Raw genomic sequence first — 25490 nt, 5'->3', positions numbered from 1 at the left:
ACTTCAAGGCGAAATTCTCTATTTGCTGGAAAAAGGGTCTATTAGGTTACCTACTAGCCCTAGTCAAGGAAGTAAGGCAAATGAAGTTTTTGGGAGGCCTTGGAAGGATAATTTCACTCACATGTGTGGACGTAGTAGTAGTTGCAGGGGTCCGAAAATTTTAGACTTGTAGTAGAGGTCGAAATTCCGAAGCTGGGGGTGAAAGTTGTGCAGCTGGAAGAGATTTCATTGGGTGTGACTTGGATAAGAGAGGCACATCATTCAGAAAGGTTGGACTTGATCTTGAAGGGTATTAATCTTGGTTTAGAGGTATTGGAATTCATCAATTGAAGAATCTATAAGAAGAGAAGAGATCTTGCGGGTTTTCCTCTCAAGTGGAGAGGTTTTGGCCCTGCCTTGCAACTTATATTCTGTGTTCTTGTGTACTATTGTTCTTCTTGTTTTGGTAGCTGTTTGATGATGTTTGAACATAATAATAAGTGAAGTAGCTAATAAAGTAAGAAAAAGTAAAAAGACATCACAAGTAGTTATCATAGAAAGAGAAATAATCTTAACTATTGCCCTACAGATTTCTCAACACTATTGAGATTGTTAGCATAGCATTGGTAACATTTGATAATTGAGGAATTGACTACTAGTTTAGTTTTTACATTTCTTCTAACACTTTGTTTTCTTGTGAGTTCAATAATCTAAGAGATCATATCTTTGCGCTAAGTAACTCACTCATAAAAGCACTTGATAACTAGTCTCAAGAATTGAAATCTTTTGAATGGTTGATATTGTTTAAGGATATTGGAAATCTAATTATGTAACATCTGGTTGGAATTGTGATAATTTGTTGCAATCATCCATATTGTCTATCTTTTGAGCAATTTTTTATTGGCATCCTTTTCATTTTTGTATTATTTCTGAAGAACCTTGGTTAATTGTTCTAAGTAATATCGTGGATAAGTGCTCTATTATTGTCATTGGATCTATTGTTCATGGTTGAATTGAACATCTATTGTGCATGACAATTTACCTTTGCCATATTGATAATTTTGTTCGAAAGAGCATTAATCGTGTTTCTTGTTTGATACTTGAGCAATTATCTCTTGGTTACATCGGAAACATCTTTTGAGCACTGTTGAAATTGAGCACTTCATCTTGTGATTCAGATTATCTCTTATTTGTCAATTAAGTACCCTTTTGTCATAATTAAAGATCAATCAGAACTAAGTACTTAAGGTCATAATTAATCTTAACTCAAGAGCACTTGAATTAAATTTGCATTTGCATTCTAGGCCTAGTCTTGCATTAATTAACTTACCTCCAAGCATATGCTTGGTTGATAGAAAGATAGGGCCACCTGTCATCTTGTAGCTTGCAAAGGATAGACCCTCTCTAATGGTTAACACATTGACCTTGCAGTCGTAAGAGCTAGAGTCTTTTCAACGCTAGAGGCACCGGGTGGTTAGATTTCAAGGGGAGGTATCGTTAACCAAGCCATTGCTTGCTTCGCCTTGACTTCTCTTTACAATTACTTTAGAGACTAACCTCAAAACAACTAAGAATTAAGGGATACACCTAGTTAGGCATTTAACTAAAATTAACCAAGATATTGCATCTCACCTAGATTGTAGGACTTACATTTTTTTTAGGATAGCTAAGCATCCCGTAAGCAACGATTGTTCATCTGGTCATTTGGCATTTAATTGATATAAAGCAAGTAGTTGACTCGATCAGACATTGGTCTCACTAAAGTTATCTAATCTAATCTCTTAACTTGCTAAAATCAACCAAGTGGGTAGGCCATTCAATCGTGTCTCCTGGACTTGTTGGTTGCTAACAAGGCTTGCATTATCACCTTCCATAGGGACTACCCCCAAAAGCCTGCTATTGGCAGACAACGAAAACAGAGTGGGCGGGGATCAAAGTGACAACCCTTGCCTTGAGTCGTTGTCACATCATGCATGTACAATTTGAGCGACAACAAGACCTCAATGCTCTCCCTTTTCAAAACACTTCCTCTAAAAGAAGATTTTAGTTTCTAGCCAGATTTGGAACTATTCCAGGAACTGCATCAAGCATTCCAGGTTGAGACCTCAATGGTCTCCCTTTTCACAACATTAAGGAGCACTTCCTCTAGCAGAAGACTCCAAATTCTAGCCAGATTTGGTTTTGTTCCAAGAATTGCACTAAGCGTTCCGGTGTTGGTGGTCATCCTTAAACAACCACTAGTTAAGACCTCGAGTTCTCCCACCTTATATCATCATTTCAGAAAGCACATTTAGCTTATTGTTGCCATGCAATTTTTGCATTTTTGTGTTATTGCTTTCTTCTTGGACTCATATTAAGGGGGGGGGTGAATGTTGCACACTTAATTCGCTAAGGGTAATGGTGTGGAATATGAAGAATCATTAGAGTCGAGGAGACCACTTGGAATATGAAGCCAAGGGTCATAGGACAATGTATTTATATGTATATCTTCGTGAATAATATGCATTGCATGAGTTATTTGAATTCTTCCTATTCATTTATGTGAGTGTTTAACCCACTCTTTCCTAGGGAGATAACACTATTATGTGATCGAAGCCCCAAATTTGAAAGGGAAGCCCCATATGAAGTGTCAATTTATCCTTGACTAACAAGCTTAGTCCACTTAAGATGCAACACTAGAGATTGGTGTGATTGTTAAATGGTTTTCATCTTGGGTGCACGACATAATTGGGGATAGACTAAGATACAACAATAGGGTGGAGGCCATTGTCAACTCAATACTCCACCTCCTTCTCTTTAGTGGAATTTCACCACAATGGAAGCTTCCAGGTACAAGTCACCTAATAGATATTCGAAGGCAATAGCTCAAAGGTGACAACCTTAATAGGTTTAGGTAGGGCACTTAGACTAGGAACAAGGCTCAATCCAATGTGATAAGGAATAACACACCCCTTAAGGAATCTCTTGGAATTTCTAAGTCTAACCAGTTAGAAATTCTTCTTGTACTATCTGATTTATTTCACCTACTTGTTTAATTACTTAACAAGTTATTTACCATGTAAATACTGAAAATAAACACAAGTACAGTATCAACACCTATAGATCATCAACTGAAAGAAAACAAGCACACAAGTGACACCGTTATTTTGGACCAATGTCCTCGGAAAAACCCAATGCGGGAAAATTGGTGCAGCTATTAAGAGGGTTATATTATTATGCAGTTTATTTGAGTACAACTGGGTGCCTAAATTGGCTCACCCCACAGACAAAAAAATATGGCAGCAATACCTCTATATCCGGAAACAGGTATTCAGAAAACTTGTCCCATGAAACCCTCTCCAACACAACTAAAGCTTAGCGCTGGCCCTTCTAGCCATTGCGTCAGCCACCTGCTACCCTGCGTTAGCCCCAAGACTCTCTACGTCAGCCTTCTGAGGCACTGCACAGCCTCTAGGAGCCTCTGCGTTACTCCCTCTGCCCTCTGCGTGGATGATGCAGTTTCTCTGGGCTTTGCGCTGCCTCTGCTGGGCTTTGCGTAGCCTAGACTGATTGCTGCTCTCGCTCTCTCCGCTTCTGTGCTAGTCTACCAGTATTGTCCCTGCCTCTCTGCCTTGTACTCACTGCCCCTCGCTGCTGATCACTGATTCAACTTTGCTTAACAACCCCACTCTAGCCAAATGAATGACTGATCACTTTGGTGTGTTCTCCAACTGATCCTCAAGCCTCCTCTTATACTTTGCTCGTGGTCCTTCAACGACCGAGATTAAATCTCTAATCAACGACTAAGATTAGATTTGGCTTGATCCATGACTTTCAGAACACTCACCCAGTTTTATATTAATACCCATTAATATTTTATTTTTCCTAAGTTTAGACTTAAGAACTCCATTAAAAATATTAATTATTTTAATATCTCCCAAACCGGTTAGAATTTGCCTAAACCATTTCTGGGTCATGGAGATCTCATGTGCTTTAGCCTCTCCACCAATTTTCATAACCAATTTTCATAGCTAGAGCACATCCAATGCTACCCCAAATCAACACTCCCTCTTAGCGAGGACTGTGCTCTAGTAATTCTCCACACTGAGCATCACCCTGATTATCCGGCACTGATCCCTATGCTGATGCTAGGCCTCCCTCGCCCAACATCCTCTGCACTGCTACATCGTGTACTGCTGCCCATGGCCCTACCACTGCAACTATTGCGTCTGTACGACAACTCCCTCTGCATCCGTGCTGCTGCTGGTCCATCCTCCCAACACTGCATCTGCACTGCATCCCCTCTCATCATGCTGTAGCGTGCTACTGCATACTGCTACTGCACTGCAACTCAGTACTGAGAAGTAAGTAACTGATCCACCCAACTTTTGACATCCCTATCAGGCTAGAAACACTCTCGATGATGAAGCTCCCTCTGCCACTCACAAGTGCTCCCTCTACTGACCTCTATGCTGCTGCAACAACTCCCTGTATCTCGTACCGTTGTACACCTCTGTGTCATTTTGCACTGGTACAACACCCCTGTGCCTTTCGCACTGTTGTAGCCTACTAGCCTCGCGCTGCCCTGGGACTCCTGTACCATAGCACTCTCTGTTGCTTCATCCACACCTGTCTCTACCCACATCCGCGAGTCCTGCTACTCCTTTGCAGGGCTCCCGTAGCAAGGTATAATCCAAGAGGTTGGGTATCTCAAGGATCCTGCCCCTCATCGCCTGTATTCTTTCTGACTACAGTGATGTCTCCCCACTTCTTCTCAATGATACATGAGCTCTCATGGCACAATCGTCCTCCTCCTTGACTTCTTTCTCTGCCTTTGTAGGCGCTACCTTCGAGTTCGAAGACTCTCCCTTGCTCTTTTTCCTCAGACACTGGTTCGTAAAATGACCCAGTTCCCCACAATGGAAGCACTTGACCTTGGAGAGGTCCTTCTTCTTCCTCTTCTCTTGCTTCCCCGCAGGCGCTAGAGTTGCATCTTCTTCTTCCTCTTTCTTGATTCTAACCCCTTTGCTGCTACTCCCCGCCTTGGTCAGCTGTCTGATCTCTTCTTGACAAAGAGCCGCCAACAGTTATTCCCAATATGGAAGATTTGTCCTACCCAGTATTTTCTGGACAAATACCTCCCAATCCTCGAAAACTACATTTAGTGCGGTCCTCACCATCAATTCCTCATCTGGCGTGGCCCCTATGGAAGTTAGTTGGTCATGGATCTCCTTCAAGCGATTGAGGAAGACATCTATCTGCTCTCGCTTCTGCATTTGGTTTGCCCTTAGCTGATTCTCGAGGAGCATCTTCCTCTGCATGGAAGTATGCTGGTATAATGTCTTCAAGGCATCCCGCATCTCCTTTGCCGTTTCCTTCTCGGTAATATGTGGTACCACATGATCCTTGACCCCTTCAAGGATGATGCACTTAGCCTTCGCCATTCAATCCTCGTACCTTTCATTAGCTACCAGGTCAACTGGGACAGCTACTACTCTCGTGACGAAGCCGTTGACGCGATGTTTGTTTAGAATGGACAAGATCCTGGCTTTTCAGACCACAAAGTTGGACGCTCTGTCCAACCTATCCTGATCTCTCAGCCCATTCATGACCATCTCGCTTCTCTTCTTTCGACTCCTCCGAGTCTCTCTACTTCCCTCCTAGAAGTCCTTTGTTCAACTCCTGCTGAGTCTCTCAACTTCTCGTCTGGAAGTTCTCGGTTCGACTCCCTCTGAGTCTTGATTTCCCTTCTGGAAATCCCTCTGCCAACTTCGAGTTGTTCCACTCTGATCGTCTGTGCAACTGCACCACTGATCCGGATTCCTTGGCTAGAAATCAGCCTAGGTAGCAACTCCCTCCCCTTGGTCTTGCCCTGTTAGGTACTGTTCTGACCACAATACCCCACCAGCGTCGCTCCGCAAATTACCCACAGCCTCCTATACCCCAGCAACTGAAGGATTGAACCACTTGGCTCTGTGCAATCCTGACATCGGTAAATCAACTCCCCCAGCCAAATGCGTCAGCCCTCCTGGCCTCTGTGTGAGCCTAATTCTGCCTCCCTTAGCCTCTGCGTTGCCTTTCTCTGCTCTAGAATGATGACACAGTCCCTCTGCATCACTCCTTCTTCTGTCGCCTTGCACAAGGATCAAATTTGTCACTCGGGACAGCTGAATCTGCGACAAATGCTCCGCTCGGTTGATGCCTTCAATTTTCCTATGATCTGCAACCACGCTCTGATAGCATGTTGGAATTTCCAAGTCTAACCCGTTAGAAATTCTTCCTGTACTATTTGGTTTAGGAGTTATCTATAATGCGACTTTTTGGAGATTCCGGTGACGGAATCCGGCGGAAGAAATTGAGGTTAAATCTTGATTTGTTGCAGTTAAAATGGTTTTTTAACTGCATATTTGGATTCAGCACCCTCGAAAACCCCTGGGACGCTTTCATTGTGCAGAAACTAGCTATCAAACTTGCGATTCCAATAAATTCCTGCCGGATTTCGACCGGAAAAACCAGTCGGAAAGGCTTTCAAAAAGTCGCGTTATAGACTATTTCTTTGGTTTATTTCACCTACTTGTCTAATTACTTAACAAGTTATTTACCATGTAAATACTGAAAATAAACATAAGTACAGTATCGACATTTACAAATCATCAACTGAAAGAAAACAAGTACAGAAGTGACACCATTATTTTGGACCAATGTCCCCAGAAAAACCGAATGCGGGAAAACCAATGCAGCTACTTAGAGGGTTATATTATTATGCAGTTTATCTGAGTACAACTGGGTGCCTAAACCAGCTCACTCGACAGAGAAAAAAATACGATAGCAATACCTCTATATCCGGAAACAGGTATTCCGAAAACCTGTCCCACGAAACCCTCTTCAGTACAACTGAAGCTCAGCGCTAGCCCTTCAGGCCACTGCGTCAGCCTCCTGTTGCCCCGCGTCAGCCCCAAGACCCTCTGCGTCAACCTTCTGAGGCATTGCGTAGCCTCTGGGAGCCTCTGCAGCATTCCCTCTGCCTTCTACGTGGATGATGCAGTCTCTTTGGGCTCTGCACTGCCTCAGTTGGGCTCTGTGTAGGCTGGACTGATTGCTGCTCTCGCTGTCTCCGCTTCTGTGCTGGTCTCCCAGTATTGTCCCTGCCTCTCTGCGTCGTACTCACTGCCCCTCGCTATTGATTACTGATTCAACTTTGCTTAGCAACCCCGCTGTAGCAAAATGAATCACTGATCACTCTGGTGTGTTCTCCAACTCACCCTAAAGCCTCCTCTTATACTTTTCTTGTTGGTCCTTCAACATCCGAGATTAAATCTCTAATCAACGGGTAAGATTAGATTTGGCTTGATACATGACTTTTGGAACCTTCTAACCCAGTGTTATATTAATACCCATTAATATTTTATTTTTCCTAAGTTTAGACTTAAGAACTCCATTAAAAATATTAATTATTTTAATATCTCCCAAACCGGTTAGAATTTGCCTAAACCATTTCTGGGTCTTGGAGATCTCATGTGCTTTAGCCTCTCCACCAATTTTCATGGCTAGAGCACATTCGAAGCTACCCCAAATCAACAGAATCTACAAGGAAGGTTTATAGCATACGGCTTAGATGATATGCTACACAAATGGCACAATTAGGCATATAATACCAAGAAAAGGCTTGTAAGAAAGATATGATCAACAAAAATGGAGCCACATGCCTTCAATAAGCCCTAAGATGAGGCCTTGATGCTAGATTAGGGTTTCCTTGGGTAGAATTGCGTAGAGTTTGTGATATCAACCCAAGTGATGCTATTCCAACCATGCAAAATGCAAAAGTTAGGTGTTATAAGTTTCAACCAGCAAGAACGACTTCAAAATAACCCAACGCTTCAACCCTCGTTGTATTCAGCCGTTATGTCCTAGCCCTAACAACTTCTCTTGAAGAGTCGAAATTGGTCAAGAGAGAGAAAATAAGTTTTATTAGTTTTGACTATCTATGTGGAAGCCAATGCTTACTAACTACTTGGGTGATGGAGTCTAAGGGAAAATTACTATGGAAATATCAAACCCTTGAAAGGAGTAAAGGGGGGAACCCTAAGTTCCCACTTTTAATACCCTAGTTATCATTCATTGTAGGGATAAATGCAAGATAAAATATCTCTAGCAGGTTCTCAAGCATATTCAATATTCTTATTTAAAGTGTGCAACATTTCACCAAAAATTTCATGTAAAGATATATATTTAGACAAGGAATACAGAAACACTAGGAAAATACATTGGATACAATAACCATAAAAATATTCAACAGTAAAAGTACTCACAAGATGTCAATGAACAATCCTTAATTATCCCAAAATGACGTCTCCATGACAAAGGCTAGTCTCCAATTGCAAAATGTCCACAAAGATTACATCTCCACAAGAGTAGTGAGTTACGAGAGCTAGGCCGAAATCTTTTAAGAGGCCAAAGTAGCCTACAAGTGATGATGAACTGAACTGTGAGGTGACTTTTTATTTATATGAGGTCTACCTCACCCAATTTTAGCCCAGAAGCCCCAAAACAAGTTTGATATTGAGTAAACACAAGTGAACTTGGGTTACAAGCTAACCCACTTCTTGAACATAAAATTATTGTTGAAGTTTCTAAGTTTACTTAGTTTAGAAATCCTTTATGCACTTTTTCTGATTTATTCCTACCTACTTGTTATTTCTCTTTAACAAGTTATTTACAAAGTAAACACTGAAAATAAACACTAGTGCATGCTCAACATATTACAGATCAACAACTAAAAGAAACAAGAACAAACACACCACATGACACCATTATTTTTGGACCAATGTCCCCGAAAAAACCTAATGCGGGAAAACCGGTGCAGCTATCTGAGGGTTTTCTCATTAAGCAATATTAGAGTACAATCTAAGTGCCGAAACTGGCCTATCCAACAGAGAATTTCCTTAGCAGCTATACCTCACAGTTTGAGAGAAATCTCCTCGCTGAAACCCCGGAAAATCCTCCGGCAGCTCCTCAGCACAAAACTGGTCTGCAACCCCAGCGTCTGCCCAAACTGGACTGCGTCAGCCCCTCTCTGTCTCACGTTGGCCCTGTGTCAACCTTTCTAGTCCTGCGTCAACTCTGGGAGCCTTTGCATCAGCTGCGCTGGCACCTCTTGTGCTCTGCGCAACACTTGGCTGTCTCTACGTGGCCCTGCGTGAGCCCTTGCTGGCTCTGCGTCACCCTCCTTGGCTGCTGCGCTGCTCTCTCGGCACAACCTTTGCCTTCTTTGTTTCTCCGTACTCAATGCCCCTCAGCTGCTCTCCCGATCACTGATTCTATCTCTCTTAGCAAACCCCACTCTAGAGAATAGAATGACTGATCATCTGGTGTACTCTCCAAGTGACCCTCAAGCCTCCTCTTATACTTTTCATGTTGACATCTCAACGGCCGAGATTAAGTCCCTAATCAACAACTAAGATTAGATCTGGCTTGATCCATGTTTTTTGGACCATTCTAACACAGATTCATATTAATACACATTCATATTTTATTTTCCCTAAGTTTAAACTTAGGGACTCTTATGGAAGTCAGTTGGTCACAGATCTCTTTCAACCAACTGAGGAAGTGATCTATCTGCTCCCCCTTCTGCATCTGGTATGACTGCAGTGGATTCTCAAGTAACATCTTCCTCTGCATGGAAGTATGCTGGTACAATTTCTTCAAGGCGCCCCACATTTCCTTTGCTGTCTCCTTCTCGGCAATATGTTGGACCACATGATCCTTGACTCCATCAAGAATGATGCATTTTGCCTTGGCCATTGCCTCCTCGTGCTTCTCATTATCAGCCAGGTCAACTGGGATCACCATTCTTCTCAAGGCGAAGGCCTTGATGCGATGTCTATCTAGAATGTACAGGATCCTGGCCTTCCAGACCACGTTGGACTTTCCGTCCAGACCGTCCTAATCCCTCAGCTCATTCATGGCCATCTCTTTGCTCTTTTGTCGACTCCTCCAAGTCTCTCTACTTCCCTCTGGAAGTTCTCTGTTCGACTCCTGTTGAGTCTCTTTACTTCCCGCTTGGAAGTTCTTCGCTGGATTCCCTCTGAGTCACGATTTCCCTTCTGGAAATCCTCCTGCCAATCGTCAAGTTGCACCTCTCCAATCTTCTGTGCACCTGCAACACTGATTCGGATTCCTTGGCTAGAAATTCGCCTCTGTAGCAACTCCCTCTACCTTGGTGTTTCCCTGTTAGGTACTGTTCTACCCACAATACCCCACCAGCTTCGCTCATGCAAATTTCCCACAAGTTCTTATGCCCCCGAAACTAAAGGACTAAGCCTCTAGGCTCTGCGCAATCCCGACCATGCAAAACACCTCCGTCAGCCAATTGTGTCAACCCTCCTAGTCTCTGCGTAAGCCTCTTTCTGCCCTCCTCAGCCTCTGCGCTGGCCTCTCTCTGGCCCAGACTGATGACGCAGTCCCGCTGTGTCAATCCTTCTTCTGTCGCTTTCTGCCAGGATCATCTTCTGTCACTCGGGACAGCTGATTCTGCTGCAAATGCTTTGCTTAGCTGATGCCTTCAGCTCTCTTGTGATATGCAACCATGCTTTGATACCATGTTGAAATTTCTAAGTCTATCCATTAGAAATTTAATCTGTATTCTTTCGGTTTATTTTTTCTACTTGTTAATTTTGAGCAAGTTATTTAAAACATATAAATAACGAAATAAACACAATATAGTCTCAACATCTACAGATCAACAGCTGAAAGAAAACAAACACACAAGTGACACCGTTATTTTTGGACAATCTTCCCTACAAAAACCCAATGCGAGAAAACCGCTGCAACTATTCTGAGGGTTTATTATTATGCAGTATTTCTTTGAGTACAACTGGGTGCCAAACTGGCTCACTTGACAGAGAAAAAAAACCGACGGTAATACCTCTCTATTCGGAAATAGGTATTCAGAAAACTTGTCCCACGAAACCCTCTCCAGCAACTCTGAAGCACTACGTTAGCCTCCTGCTGCTCTGCGTCAGCCCTCTGAGGCACTGCGCAACCTTTGGGACCCTCTGCGTCACTCCTGTTACCTTCTGCGTGGATGATGCATGGCCTCTGCGCTCTGCGTTGTCTCTACTGGGCTTTGCGTGGCCTACTCTGGCTGCTGCGTCTTGTTCTCTGCCTCTGCGTTGGTCTCTTAGAACTATCTCTACCTCTCTGTCCAGTACTTACTGCCCCTCGTTGCTGATCACAGATTCGACTTTGCTTAGCAACCCTGCTCTAGCAATTTGAATCACTGATCACTTTGGTGTGTTCTCCAACTGACCCTCAAGCCTCCTCTTATACTTTTCCTGTTGGTCCTTCAATGGCCAAGATTAAATCTTTAATCAACTATTAAGATTAGATTTGGCTTGATCCATGACTTTTGGAACCTTCTAACCCAGTTTTATATCAATACCCATTAATATTTTATTTTTCCTAAGTTTAGACTTAGGAACTCCATTAAAAATATTGATTATTTTAATATCTCCCAAACCGAGTACAACCTGTCCAAACCAGTTTTGGGTCTTGCAGACCTCATGTGTTTTAGCCTCTCCACCAATTTTCATGGCTAGAGCACATCCAATGCTACCCAAATCAATAGTAGGTACTACGACAACCCTGTCTACGTATGTCTTCAGACCATACTCGTCCAACAGGAAGGGCATCCTGGCCTTCTAGATACAATAGTTTGTTGCTCCCTCTAATTTGTCCTGATCACAGAGTCCTGTTGAAACCATGCTTGCAAAAACTCAACTAGGGACAAAAATCTCCCTCTTTCACCTGTCGGCTAACTAGTTTAATTATTTGTACCAGTGTGGAAAAAGTCTGCAAAAAATCGCGATTTAATCCTAAAAATCCGATTTTTTAAACTAAACGATTTAATCCCCCGACTTTTTGGCGACTTTTTCAGAAAGGAAAAAAATAACGATTTAATCGTTATACTCCCGACTTAATCGGGAGTCGACCCAAAAAGTTGGACTCCCTCCCAGGCCGCGGTTAAAGATGCCGCAAAGGCGAAAATGATATAATTTCCTACTGTTTAATCTTAAGGCAGAGAGTGGAATCTTTCAAACATAGCCCTAGAAATTTGATGATAACGTTGTGCTGTGCAATTTGTTTTGTTGTTGAATCTTAATTTCGAGCATTATAGTTGGTTGGTGTCACTGAGAAAATTAATTGCTTAGTTGCTGTATTCTGTTGAATGTTGAAACATATATGTCTATTATTGGTTTGCTCTTGCTAGATGTTATGTCTGCAAAACAATAGGGATCTATATGAGATGTGCAAAAAAATACAGAGGAGACATTAGCGAGAGGCTAAGCTGTCAGAAGGCTGCTATAAGAAATTGAGAAGACTATGAAAAGAAGTGCATACCTACCTCGATGAGCATGATTGTGAGACATAAGAGCAAGAGGACAAGGAGTATCCAGACTAGTAAGCAAGGAAGTGTAAATAGCTGAAGAACATTCCCAAGAATCAACACTGTTATGATCATATTTTTTGTGGATAATGTTGAAAAACATTGGTGATAAAATGCGCTTTGAATGCAGACTGCAAGAGTGTAACATGTTTGTAGTGATCGAATTCACATGTAAAGAATGACATTGTAGTAAAACACTAAAAACACCTCTAAACTATGACTTCGACTCTAGATGTTAAAAAAAAAATGAATAATTTTGTGTTTTTTTAAATTTTGCCGACTTTTTGCTGACTTTTTCAAAAAATTCCCGACTTTAACGAGTTTTTCAACTTTTGGACCCTTGCCAAATTAATCTCGATTTCGACTTTTTCCACATTGATTCGTACACCTTCCTAGAGTAAGAACATCTACTTGTTGCTACTGAAAAATATGTATCTCTGAGACTAAAAACCCTCTGAGAGAAACCTTTGTGTGTGCAATTTTTCTTCCACCTAACATTGAATTTGCTCTAGCAAACTGCTGCAAACCATCTGTGTGCCCAGACAAGAAATTTGCTCTGCGAAACACTGACTTGCTGCTCCCTTTGTTGGAATTTCTAATTCTAACCCGTTAGAAATTCTTCCTGCACTATCTGGTTTATTTCACCTAATTGTTTAATTACTTAACAAGTTATTTAACCATATAAATACTGAAAATAAACACAAGTACAAGTCTGAACATCTACAGATCATCAGTTGAAAGAAAACAAACACGCAATTGACGCCATTATTTTTGGACAAATGTCCCCAGAAAAACCCAATGCGGGAAAAATAGTGCAGCGATTCTGAGGGTTTTATTATTATGCAATATTTCCTTGAGTACAATTGGGTGCCTAACCGACTCACCCGACAGAGAAAAATACACGACAGCAATACCTCTATATTCAGAAACAGGTATTCAGAAAACCTGTCCCACGAAACCCTCTCTAGCACATTTGAAACTCAACGCTGGCCCTTTTGGCCTCTGTGTTAGCTTCTTGCTGACCAACGTTGGCCCCAGGACCCTCTGCGTTAGCCCTCTTAGGCACTGCGCAGCCTCTGGCACCCTCTTCATCATTCCATTAGCCTCTACGTGGATGACGCAGTCCCTCTGGCCTCTGCGCTGACTCTACTGGGCTCTGTGTAGCCTGGATTGGCTACTGCTCTCGCTCTCTCTACTTCTACTTTGGTCTCTCAGTACTGTCTCTGCCTCTTTGCCTCGTACTCACTGCCCCTCGCTGCTGATCACTAATTCAACTTTGCTTAGCAACCCCTTTCTGGCAAAATAAATGACTGATCACTCTGGTGTGTCCTCCAACTGACGTTCAAGCCTCCTCTTATACTTTTCTCGTTGGTCCTTCAATGGCCGAGATTAAATCTCTAATCAACGACTAAGATTAGATTTGGATTGATCCATGACTTTTGGAACCTTCTAATCCAGTTTTATATTAATACCCATTAGTATTTTATTTTTCTTAATTTTAGACTTAAGAACTTCATTAAAAATATTAATTATTTTAATATCTCCGAAACTGGGTACAATCTGTCCAAACCATTTCTGGGTCTTGGATATCTCATGTGCTTTAGCCTCTCCACCAATTTTCATTGCTAGAGCAGATTTGATGCTACCCCAAATCAACACTCCCTCTTAGCCCGGGGACTACTGCACTGTAGCACTCTCTGTCGCTTAATCCACATCTGTCTTTACCTACATCCGCGAGTCCTACTACTCGTCTTTGGGGCTCCCATAGCAAGGTATAATCCAAGAGGTTGGGTACTTCAAGGATCCTACCCCTCATCGCCTGTAGTCCTCCTGACTACGGCTCGATGTCTTCGCACTTCTTCTCAAGTGGCACATGAGCACTTATGGCACAATCGTCATCCTCCTCAACTTCTTTCTCCTCCTTCGCTAGCGTTGCCTTCGAGTTAGAAGCCTCTCCCTTACTCTTCTTCCTCGAACACTGGTTTGCATAGTGACCCAGTTGCCCACAATGGAAGCACTTGACCTTGGAGAGGTCTTTCTTCTTCCTCTTCTCCTGCTTCCTCGTAGATGCTAGAGCTACATCCTCTTCCTCTTCCTTCTTGATCATGACTCCTTTGCTGCTACTTCCCGCCTTGGTCAGCCATCTGATCTCTTCTTGACAAGGAGCCACCCACAGCTCTTCCCATCTTGGAAGACTTGTCCTGCCCAGTATGCTCTGGAATAATGTCTCCCAATCCTCGGAGACTGCGTTGAGTGCGGTCCTTAGCATCAACTCGTGATTTGGCATGGCCCCTATGGAAGTCAGTTGGTCACGCATTTCCTTCAACCAACCGAGGAAGACATCTATCTACTCTCCTTTCTGCATCTGGTATGACCTTCGCTGATTCTCTAGGAGCATCTTCCTCTGTACAGAAGTATGCTGGTACAATGTCTTCAAAGTGTCTTACATCTCCTTTGTCGTTTTCTTCTCAGCAATATGTGGGACCACATGATCTTTGACCCCATCAAGGATGATACACATTGCCTTAGCCATTGCCTCCTCTTACCTTTCATTAGCTATCGGGTCAACTGGGATAGCCATCACTCTCAAGGCGAAGCCCTTGATATGATGTCTGTCTAGAATCGACAAGATCCTGGCCTTCCAGACCACAAAGTTGGACGCTCTGTCCAACCTGTCCTGATCTCTTAACCCATTCATGGCCATCGCTCTACTCTTCTATCGAATCCTCCGAGTCTCTCTACTTCCCCTCTGGAAGTTCTCTTCTGGACTTCCTCTGAGTCCCGATTTCCCTCCTGGAAATCCTTCTTTCAACTGTCAAGTTGCTCCTCTCCAATCGTCTGTGCAACTGCAACACTGATCCGGATTCCTTGGCTAGAAATCCGCCTCAACAATAACTCCCTCTACCTTGTTCTTGCCTTGTTAGGTATTGTTCTAAACATAGTACCCCACCAGCCTTGCTTTCGCAAACTACCCACAACTTCCTTCGCTCCAACAACTGAAGGATTGGGTTTCTTGGCTCTACACAATCCCGACACCGGCAAAGCAACTCCCTCAGCCAATTGCGTTAGCCCTCTTGGCCTCTGCGTGAGCCTCTTTTCGCGCTCCTCAGCCTCTGCACTGGCCTCTCTCTGGCCCAGACTAATGACGCAGTCCCTCTGCGTCAACCCTTCCTTTGTCGCTTCTGCAAGGATCAACTATTGTCACTCGGGACAACTGATTCTGTTGCAAATGCTTTGCTCAGCTGATGCCTTCAGCGCTCCTGTGATTTGCAATCACGCTCTGATACCATGTTGGAATTTCTAATTCTAACCAGTTAGAAATTCTTCCTGCACTATCTGGCTTATTTCACCTACTTGTTTAATTTCTTAACAAGTTATTTAACCATATAAATACTGAAAATAAACACAAGTACAATCTCAACATCTACAGATCATCAGCTGAAAGAAAACAAACGCAAAAGTGATACAGTTATTTTTGGACAAATGTCCCCGGAAAAACGCAATGCAGGAAAACCGGTGCAGCTATTCTGAGGGTTTTATTATTATGTAGTATTTCCTTGAGTACAACTGGGTGCCTAACTGGCTCACCCGATAGAGAAAAATACACGGCAATAATACCTCTATATTCAGAAACAGGTATTTAGAAAACTTGTCCAATGAAACCCTCTCGGGCACAACTAAAGCTCAGCGTTGGCCTTTCTGGCCACTGCGTCAGCCTCCTGCTGACATGCATTAACCCTAGGATCCTCTGCGTCAGCCCTTTGAGGCACTGCGCAGCCTCTGCGACCCTCTGTGTCACTCCAGCAGCCTTTGTGTGGATTACGCAGTTCCTCTGGCCTCTGCGTTGACTCTGCTGGGCTCTGCGTAGCTTGGATTGGTTGCTACTCTTGCTCTCTCTGCTTCTGAACTGGTCTCTCAGTACTGTCTCTGCGTCTCTGCCTCATACTCACTGCCCCTCGCTGTTGATCACTGATTCAACTTTGCTTAGCAACCCCGTTCTAGCAAAATGAATGACTAATCACTCTGGTGTGTCCAACCGACCCTCAGGCCTCCTCTTATACTTTTCTCGTTGGTCCTTCAACGTCCGAGATTAAATCTCTAATCAACGGCTAATATTAGATTTGTCTTGATCCATGATTTTGGAACCTTCTAACCCAATTTTATATTAATACCCATTAATATTTTATTTTTCCTAAGTTTAGACTTAGGAACTCCATTAAAATTATTAATTATTTTAATATCTCCAAATTCGGGTACAATCTGTCCAAACCATTTTTGAGTCTTGGAGATCTCATGTGCTTTAGCCTCTCCACCAATTTTCATGGCTAGAGCACATGCGATGCTACCCCACATCAACACCCTTTGCTTGTTGGAATTGTTTCCTTGAACAAATTGAACTTTTTTGCCACACTGCAACTGGAAAATTGAACCTTGTCCAACAATTTGCACTACTTGGCTAGGCACTGTGCAACCCTTGGAAAATTCGACCTGCTGCTCCCTGGAACAACGAAATTTTCCTTCTTCGACACTGAGCCTCCTGTTTGTCAAATATGCTTTGATACAATGTGAAAATTTCTTGAAATGTAGCAACTGGAAATAATTTTTGGAACTAATAAATTAATTATGCAATTTAGTTTGTTTACGACAAAATAACGATTTATTCACACTGCAATTTCTTCACCATAAAAAAGTACCATGGAAAGAAAAATGAGATTTGAGAAATGCTAGTGCGCACACATAAAAATGAAACAATTATTTTTGGACCATTGTCCCCGGAAAAACCCAATATGGGAAAAGCACTTGAGGGTTTTATTATTATGAAACAATGGAATTCTGAGTACAATGTTTGGATGGCCAACTTACTATCCAATCAACAAAATAATCTGGCCAAAATATCTGTGAAGAAAATACCTTAGCACCATGCCCGATTCTGCTTCGACAACTGGAAAAGCTCGTTGCTCGTACAACCTCTGCATGAGCCTCTGTGTAGTGCTTGCGTAGGCTCTATCTCACTATGCCCCAAAACTTTTGAAAAGATAACATCTTGGCTGACTCTGCCACTGGAAGTGACTTGCTTGGCCTCTTGGAGATTTTCCAGACCAACTGCAACTGAATCACCCTTCTCCACAACAAAATCGATCTCCCTCTGAAGCTATCTGTGCAGCTTCTCTAGGAAATGCGACCCTTCTGCCGCTGACTCTCTGGAACTAGAAAACTTCCTCCGAACTCAGTGTCTTTTCCCCTATGCCACCTGCTACTCGATCTCTCCCGCTAAATCACATGCACAGGAAAATTGAACTATCTAGATTACTGAGTATCTACCACTTTGCTACTTGCTACTTGACTTGTGACTCGATCTCTCCTGCCGAATAACCGACTTTGGAAAATAGAACTTTCTAGATTACTGAGTATTTGCCACTGTTGTGTTCTTCATCTACCCATCGACCTCCGCTTATAATCTCTAGTTGGGACTCCAATTACCATGATTAAAACTTAATTGATGGTTGACATCATCTCCAAGTCGATTCGTGTGAGTTTCTAGAGAATTCTCACCTTTTTCAATTAATTACTATTAATTAACTAGTTTTCCTATGTTAGACTTAGAAACAATTAAATGATGGTCAATTAATTTAATTGAGCTGTCTCTAGGTGGAATTTCCAAAAACGATTCTGGGTTTTGGAGATCTCCTGTGTTTTAGCCTCTCCACAAAGTTTGAGACTAGAACACCATATAATGCTACAAAAAATAACATTTAGCTTGCTTTTTCCACCCCTCTAGTGTGCCTTTTACTTCTTTGTAATAATGCTTTTATTTTGGGTGCATAGGTCAAAGTTTAGAGCTTGTTTTATGATATAGCATTCAATTTTACCCCTTAAGATGAGTCTGTTTATCACTCATCGGGGTTGGGGCATGCAAGGGTTCCTTTTGATGAAATGGAACATCAAGTGCTCAAAAACTGGGTGATGGCTGTTGAGGAGGGTAGAGCTCATGCTAGGCTTTTTTCCATGCGCTAACTTACGTCACGACCATGTTTTTCACTTTCATTTTCTTTTCTTTAATGGTGGCCATATTATGCTTTTCCATTCTTTTAGTTGCATCAACCTCCAAGGCAATGTTTCCCTACCCTACTTAAGGTTGTGGATAAGAGGGTGCCAAATCCCAATGAACTAATTATAGGTTAGACTAGAAGAACAAAGATATAAGGGTTTTATATTGTGACATGGGAAGTGTCAAGTATGGTGTAAGGGGGAATGGACATGTTATTTCAATCCAAGTTTCCAAGTAGTTCCCCTCTTATAACCCTAAAGCCTCAAGGGAGGTCCCACTTGACTAGGGCTAAGGATTAACCCCCCTGGTAAGGTGAGAGAACATATTTATAGTCAAGATCGATCGATCTTCTAGATCACCCCTTTATCCATACTAAATGCCTAAAACAAGTATAAGCATTCGATTGCAAAATGATCAAAGTACTTGTTGAGTAGCACCCCACCATCATCTAAGAGGAATGCTAGACGGTGAGAGGTGCATGGCTGATGTAGATGGTTGAGGCATATGACATATCATCATCAAGAAGTGAACGTCAGGGGCTTCTGGCTGGCTAGCTGTCAAATGTAGGAGAAAATCTTTCTCCTATGGGGTTACCCATTTTGGTGGGGTCTCACAGGTAGAGGTTGGATGTTTTCTCATGATCACATGAATCTAGAAGATGAGGTATTGTTGCAGTCTACTTTTCTCTTGGTGCCTCTATTTGTAAACACTAGGAAGAAGTGAGTAATTGTGTTGGTGTAAATTGGTGGGGGTGGTCCAAGAATGCCCCTCATTTATAAGGCCAAGCATCGCTTGTCCAAATACTTGAAGAAGATAGCAAGTGAGTTTTAAGATTCCTTGAAAAGGCAATGGTATTGATTTTGGATCTTGTAATGGATGGGTCACCTAAAAATGAAATGCTCCTCCCTATTGGTCTCCTATAAATGGAAAAATAGGTAAGTCTTGATTGCTCATGGAATATGGTGATTAAATTCCACTCAAAGCTAAAGTGAACTAACCTAGAATTGGTTGAGAGGAATCCCATGTGTGAGCATTGTGTCCCGAAGTGTGTAGGCTGGTTTGACAATGGGTCTGCCTCAGCTCTATGAAATTCTTTGCATAGAAAGTAAAACATACGTAAGAATTGAGGCATCAAGTGATGACGATGATTTTCCTTTCTGTGCAACAAAAGCCCAATCTGCATACTTCACAAACTTTGAGATGTCGGGTGTTCATTAGGCTTGTCTATGTGAAAGTGGTAATCTTCAAATATATTTGTGATCAATACACAAAGTCAACTTATGTTAGGCTTGTGATTGTATGCAATATTTAATGTTGAGGTGAGGGGTTAGGTGGTTAGACCACCCTTTCCCCCTAGGAGTATTATAAAAAGGTGAAGTGAGTAATGATATGTGTGTGAGAGATGTATAGTTGCAACATCATTTGATGAACTATATTTTTATTTTCAGTCTTTGTCCTCGTGAATCGAGTGAGAGTAAATGTGTGCACTGCAATTTCCAACATGATGCATGGTACGAGAGCAGGTAAATCTGTTTTTTTTCAAAATTTTCATTGATACTCTTGACTCTCAATGTCCATGTTATCTTTTGTAAACTATCTCTCACATTTGACATGTTTTCCTATACTCTTTTGGAATGCTACACTTCTTGGTTCTCATTTTAAAAGTGTGTATATACCCACATATATACGTGTCTAAATATATGGCCATAGATGTAGACTTGTGTTGCAAGTATCTTTTGATTTTCTTGATATGTCTGATTTTTTAAATTTTTTTAGGGTTTCTGATGTTTTCGATATCTTCCAAGTTTTTGTGATCCATGTTTATGCTTGTGGATATTTTTTTTGATATTTTCCCCAATATTCTCATCAAGTTTATTTCTGGACCCTTAACATATATTCCCTGAAATGATATTTGCGATATTATTAACATATAGATATAGGGCATTTGGTAGTAGATTCTTGCGTAGAAATGTCTCTACAGAACAGTGACATTTTATTTTATTTTTTTTCTTTTAGAGAAATGCATTAATATGTATATTAAACAATAAAAAGATCCATAAACACTGATACGCGAAAGGGCAGTCAGCTGTCACAGAAGTGCCTTGTCTGGACATATCAGGTAACAGGGCAAAGTTTGGAGGGTGCCCAAAATCTTCTAAAACATGTTTTATTGATGCCAAGACTGAGAGCTATAATCCAAAAGAAATGAATGAACTTTGCAAAGTGTTACACACATTTGTTTTCCAGGTTCCAAAACTTTTGAAAGTGTTCTTTAGGACTATGTTCTTATTGGGGTTCGCTATTTTTTTATTTATTTTATATAATTTATGCATACATTCATTCCTGTATGGTCTTATATCTATTTTTGCATTGGAGTTCAAATTATTTTATCTGCCTAGTTAATGGAATTATAGCCTACATTCCATTTCAAGCGGTTACTTGAAGAATGTATGGGCTGCTGAGTGTTCAATATCTGAAAACAAGCAAACGGGAGTCCATCCAATCAAAAGCCTTGATATCTTCTAGGTTCCATCATTCGTCATCATGTTTTGTTCTTTCAATTTTCTTGGTTTCCATGGCCTACACAATCCTTTTCATCTCAGGGGTTTAGATTAGAGCTAATGTCCTTAAGTTGTAAAGACTCATTTCAGTAATAGGTATAAATAAACATTCTTGATTTGTCAGACATCTCCAATGTATTAATAATTTAAAATACCTTTGGTGGTTGTGTTATTCTTATAATTGTAACTGGGGTAATAAACCTATTGACACATGCATAACTGGTTATGTTATTCTTATAATTGTAATTGGGGTAATAGATATATCAACACTTGCATAACCATTTTACATTTTGATTGGGTTGCAGATATATTCAGATATTTTTGCAATTGTGATTCTGATATCAGGTGGAGGACTTGCTTGCTATGGTAAGTGTTAATGCTCAGTTTATTCTTAGTGCCATGTGATTCAATAAGTGATTTTCTGTAATGTATGAAGCTAAAAATACCCAATAAATTCTAAATTTTTTTGTTAAGAACTTTCAACAAACAGTTTGCTGTCATGCTGACAAATGTTTCTCAACTTTCATCAAACACTTGGCAAACAAGATAATGATTACACACAGCAAAGAGATCAGAGGGCAAATATCATATTTTATTAATTCACTGGGAAGAATTTACAATGCCTGGAATCTTGCTTCATCATCACACATAAATGGCTCAGCCTTCTAAAAATTAATAGGATTCCTCTCTGCCTGAAGAATGAGGTAATTCGCCCTCTCAAAACCCTCTGCTACAGCACATCTGATCTGCTTCAGAACTGGTGGCTTCGGCCTACTAATGATTTGCTAGATCTTGTCTTGCAAGGGTGACTAATCTGTTGAAGAATTGGGCTCCCTGATGAGTAGTCTCCAGTCTCCAATACGAGCAATTCAATCTTCAGAAATCTGACCACCAGAAGAATGAATTCGACCTCCAATGAAAACTCAGTTTTTAACCGTCCTATAAGGTATTAGTCATGAACTTCAGCAATAAATGTTATCTTCAGGTACTGGGTATTTCGGCCACCTTCAGAAATCAGTCTCTTAACAATGAACTCTGCCCTTTAAACTGAACTTCGACCCTTGGGAAGGTCTTGGCTTCTAAAAGTGATTCGACCAGGTCATGGAATGACTTTGCCTCCCAACTTAATCAAGTCTACAATAGAAGAACTAGCCCAAAACTTGGCAATTCCGGATCCGATAAATGCTTCAGCTACTGATAAGAATTCGGCCCTCTCAGGAGAGTGATTATCACAGCCACAAATAATGAATGCAACTCCAGTTCTCAACATCCCAACAAGAATATTACGGACCCCAGACTATAAGCTTGATTTTCTGATAGTAACAATGGAATTCTGCCTGCTCAGAAAGATGAATTTCAGCCCTCAAACCAAAGAGACTCGGCCTCCAAGAGAAAGTAACATTCTGCTCTCCGTCAGCATTGTAGATTTGGCTCTTTGCACAGAAATAATTCGGCTTCCTGGACAAGAGAATTTGGCCACCAAGAAATAGAAAGTCTACATTGTTGTAACAGTCATCCTAATAGAAAGGAAGTAGCTCATGGCATCTCCATTGGAAGCATATATGGACAACCGAAGTAGCAATCTATATGGTTGGAGAAAGTCATCTAGCAAAATAGAAGATAAAGAGATCATCATAAATCATCATCATTAGAAAGGAGCATTTGCAGAATGAGGATCATTAAGATCCTCCATTGGAGTCTTTGTTAGAAGATTCACCTCTACTTAAAAGAAGCAAGTGGTCTCATAGATGGTCTACATTCCACATTATGTGGGATCTGTTACCACTCAGAATTTTCAATTTTCCTTAGAAGTTATCAAAAGAAGGAAGAAACTGAGGTAACCACAAACCAATCTTTTAAGCATAGGCTCTAGCCAACCTGTGACTCAGAGAGGGCTCTCTCTATATAATTTAGCTTTGTTTTACTGGGATTTTAGGTTAGTTCTTAATGTTCATTGGGGTTTTGGTTTTGAGTTTAAGGTTGGGTGGTGGAATTCTCAGAACAGATGGATAGAGCAAGGTCCTTAAGCCATTGGGCTATGGAGTCAGCAAATGGATAGCAAAACTGAATCAATTCATTAAAGGGAATGTTCACGGGGCAGGATAGAAAAGTAAAGATCAATTCTGTAGGTTGAATGGGTGAAATGATCCTAACCAGGGTGGGTGAGCACTTAAGAATCCTCAGACCAGGGTTAAAATGAAGAACTGGGGATAATCATGAACAAAGGGCAATTTAGAATCCTATGCTATAGATCACAAGGAATAACCTAAACTAAGGAGCAATCAACAATTCCTTAACTTAGATTTATGAAGAAAACATTAAATATGCATAACAGTTAAGACATAGTACAGTTAAACAATTTCTGAGATATCATTCCATGTTATAGCATTCAAATTTTAAGAGATACAAGTAAGACTGTGGAAAAACTTGAAGAAAAATAACATTGAACGTGAGAGAATACTTATTTGAACTTTGCTTTACACAAGAATCCAGTGAAATATCTGATCTTTATTCCTTGATCCAGCTAGTTGATCCAGTCATTGATACAATAGAATTTCAGACTTAAGAACAAGAAGTCTATAGAAATGTTTGGAAATCCACCCTACATACTTCGATTTGTGAAGTATTTATACAAATATTATTTACAAAATATCTCAAAACAACTTTGAGATTTAACCTAGGAATATAAATATCTTCTTGCAAGAAGATAGAGACAACTATCGAACTGCTTCATGCTGTCCCTTTTTATTTTGTACTGCTGGCTGTTATGGTTGGATTTGTAGCCCTTTATGCTGGCTTGCAGTTGTGGAGTTTCACGCTGGAGTCTTCTTTACTTTCATCTTTCACCTGATATTCTTTGACTCTAATACTCTTTGACCCTGTTGCCTTGTTTTTATCTGTTTACTTGGCTGCCTTCATTTTTACTGTTTGGTAACTTTTAGCTGTAAATTCATCACAGTAAATCAGTCATAGTCTCCCACCATTTCTGCATCTGATAATTTTACATTCATTATCCTCCTGTAGATTTCATTAGCCTTAGTATATTTGGTAAAATTGGGCTTGGTGAGGAATAAATGTTTGATCTCATGCTCCAGAAAAAAACAAGTTTTCAAATGTGTCATATAACACTTTGCCTGTTGGTAGGGCTTTTATTGATGAAGAGCTAGCTTGTTCCTTAGCCAACTTTCTGAGTCTATCACCATAGTCCAATCGTGTCATGAGTTTGTCGTTGATAACCATAGGACTGGGTAGACCTTTGTCCCTCAAAATATGGAATTTAGCCATGAAGCTATCAATGGCTACTTGCATATTGTGGCACTTTTCTTCTAAGTTACGCATAAGGTTCCTTTTGGAAAGGACCTTCCTTATCTCCAAAATAGTCTCAGTCCTATCTTCTATATTCAACGCATGGAGCTCATATCTATTCTCGCTATTGAGGAAGTGGATGAGTCTATTTGCATGCTCAGGGTTATCCCCCAATTCCTCTTTTACTTTCTGGATAGCTTCTCGAGCTACCTTTACTAGCTCTTTTTGTTCAAAAATAACTTGGATTGATGGCCAAATATCATTGACAGAGTCAATGATATTGGCCCACAACATTTCCTTGGTTTGTCCAATGTTAAATCCTTCTCTAGGATATTGATTCTCTCACCCATTCTCTGGGCCTTTTGTGCTTCTTCTTTTTGCTTGAGTTGGGCAAGTTTGCAGTGAGTTTCCAAACTTGCCACCTTTTCCTTTAGTTTTTTCATATCTATAGCCTGGATAGACATTGCTTTAATCAATTCTGCTGTTTTTTCTCCTTGTGCACCTGTTGTTGTTGTAGATTCTGTTATTATTTGATCCGGATTTAAACAGGAACACAACAAATTACAGAGATAACCATATACACAAAGATGCAGCGGAAATAATACTTCATTTCATTAATGGAAAATACTGAAATATGCTTACAACCAGAAATGGAAATAAACCAGCTAGGGCGATGGTAGCTTATCTCTGAGAAGAGATGTGATGGCTACATGCCTCTGAACTGTGTTACAATGAGGCTCGAAGGCCTATTTATTGTTGAGAAACAATGGAAAAACCCTTAACATTCCAAAACCTAACCCTAGGAGATGAAACGCCAAACTGTGGGCCCCGTTTGGGGTAAATTGGTACATCAACTTCCCGGGGTCGTAACTTTGGCATATGATCTCCGTTTGACGCGTACAATAGCTCATTAGAAAGATCTATCCGAGCACTATCATTGTTGGAACGGGCAACATGTCATGTTGCCCCCGGATTCCCCAAAAAACGTCGTTTAGGGCCTCAAAACGGCTCCGGAAGTTCAGGACCCGAAAAACTGCTAAAAATAGTAAGTTGTGCTACAATTAAGGAAACTGAAAATGCTGAGAAAGACAATGGTGGGGGTCCAGGTGGACTTGGCAGGTGGCCACCAATATCCACCTGGATCATTCCTCCCCCCTTAGGAAGCAATGGT

General features: G+C 41.2%; 1 protein-coding gene across 6 annotated transcripts in view; it reads left to right on the top strand.

The window, feature by feature from the left end:
* LOC149169851 (tobamovirus multiplication protein 1-like) overlaps positions 1 to 25490 on the top strand; it is a 380857-nt gene that overhangs the window by 208759 nt on the left and 146608 nt on the right. For all 6 annotated transcript variants that reach the window (XM_089428835.1, XM_089428833.1, XM_089428834.1 and 3 more), the window contains one exon: positions 21319 to 21379. In XM_089428835.1, the coding sequence (XP_089284961.1) occupies positions 21319 to 21379 (61 nt within the window). The remainder of the gene's footprint in view (positions 1 to 21318; positions 21380 to 25490) is intronic.

Source organism: Pinus tabuliformis, chromosome 4_2, assembly GCF_031772625.1.
Source record: "Pinus tabuliformis cultivar Carrire ecotype Pingquan chromosome 4_2, CPIR1, whole genome shotgun sequence".
NCBI classification, from domain to species: domain Eukaryota; kingdom Viridiplantae; phylum Streptophyta; class Pinopsida; order Pinales; family Pinaceae; genus Pinus; species Pinus tabuliformis.
This window is presented reverse-complemented; position numbering and strand designations above follow the sequence as displayed.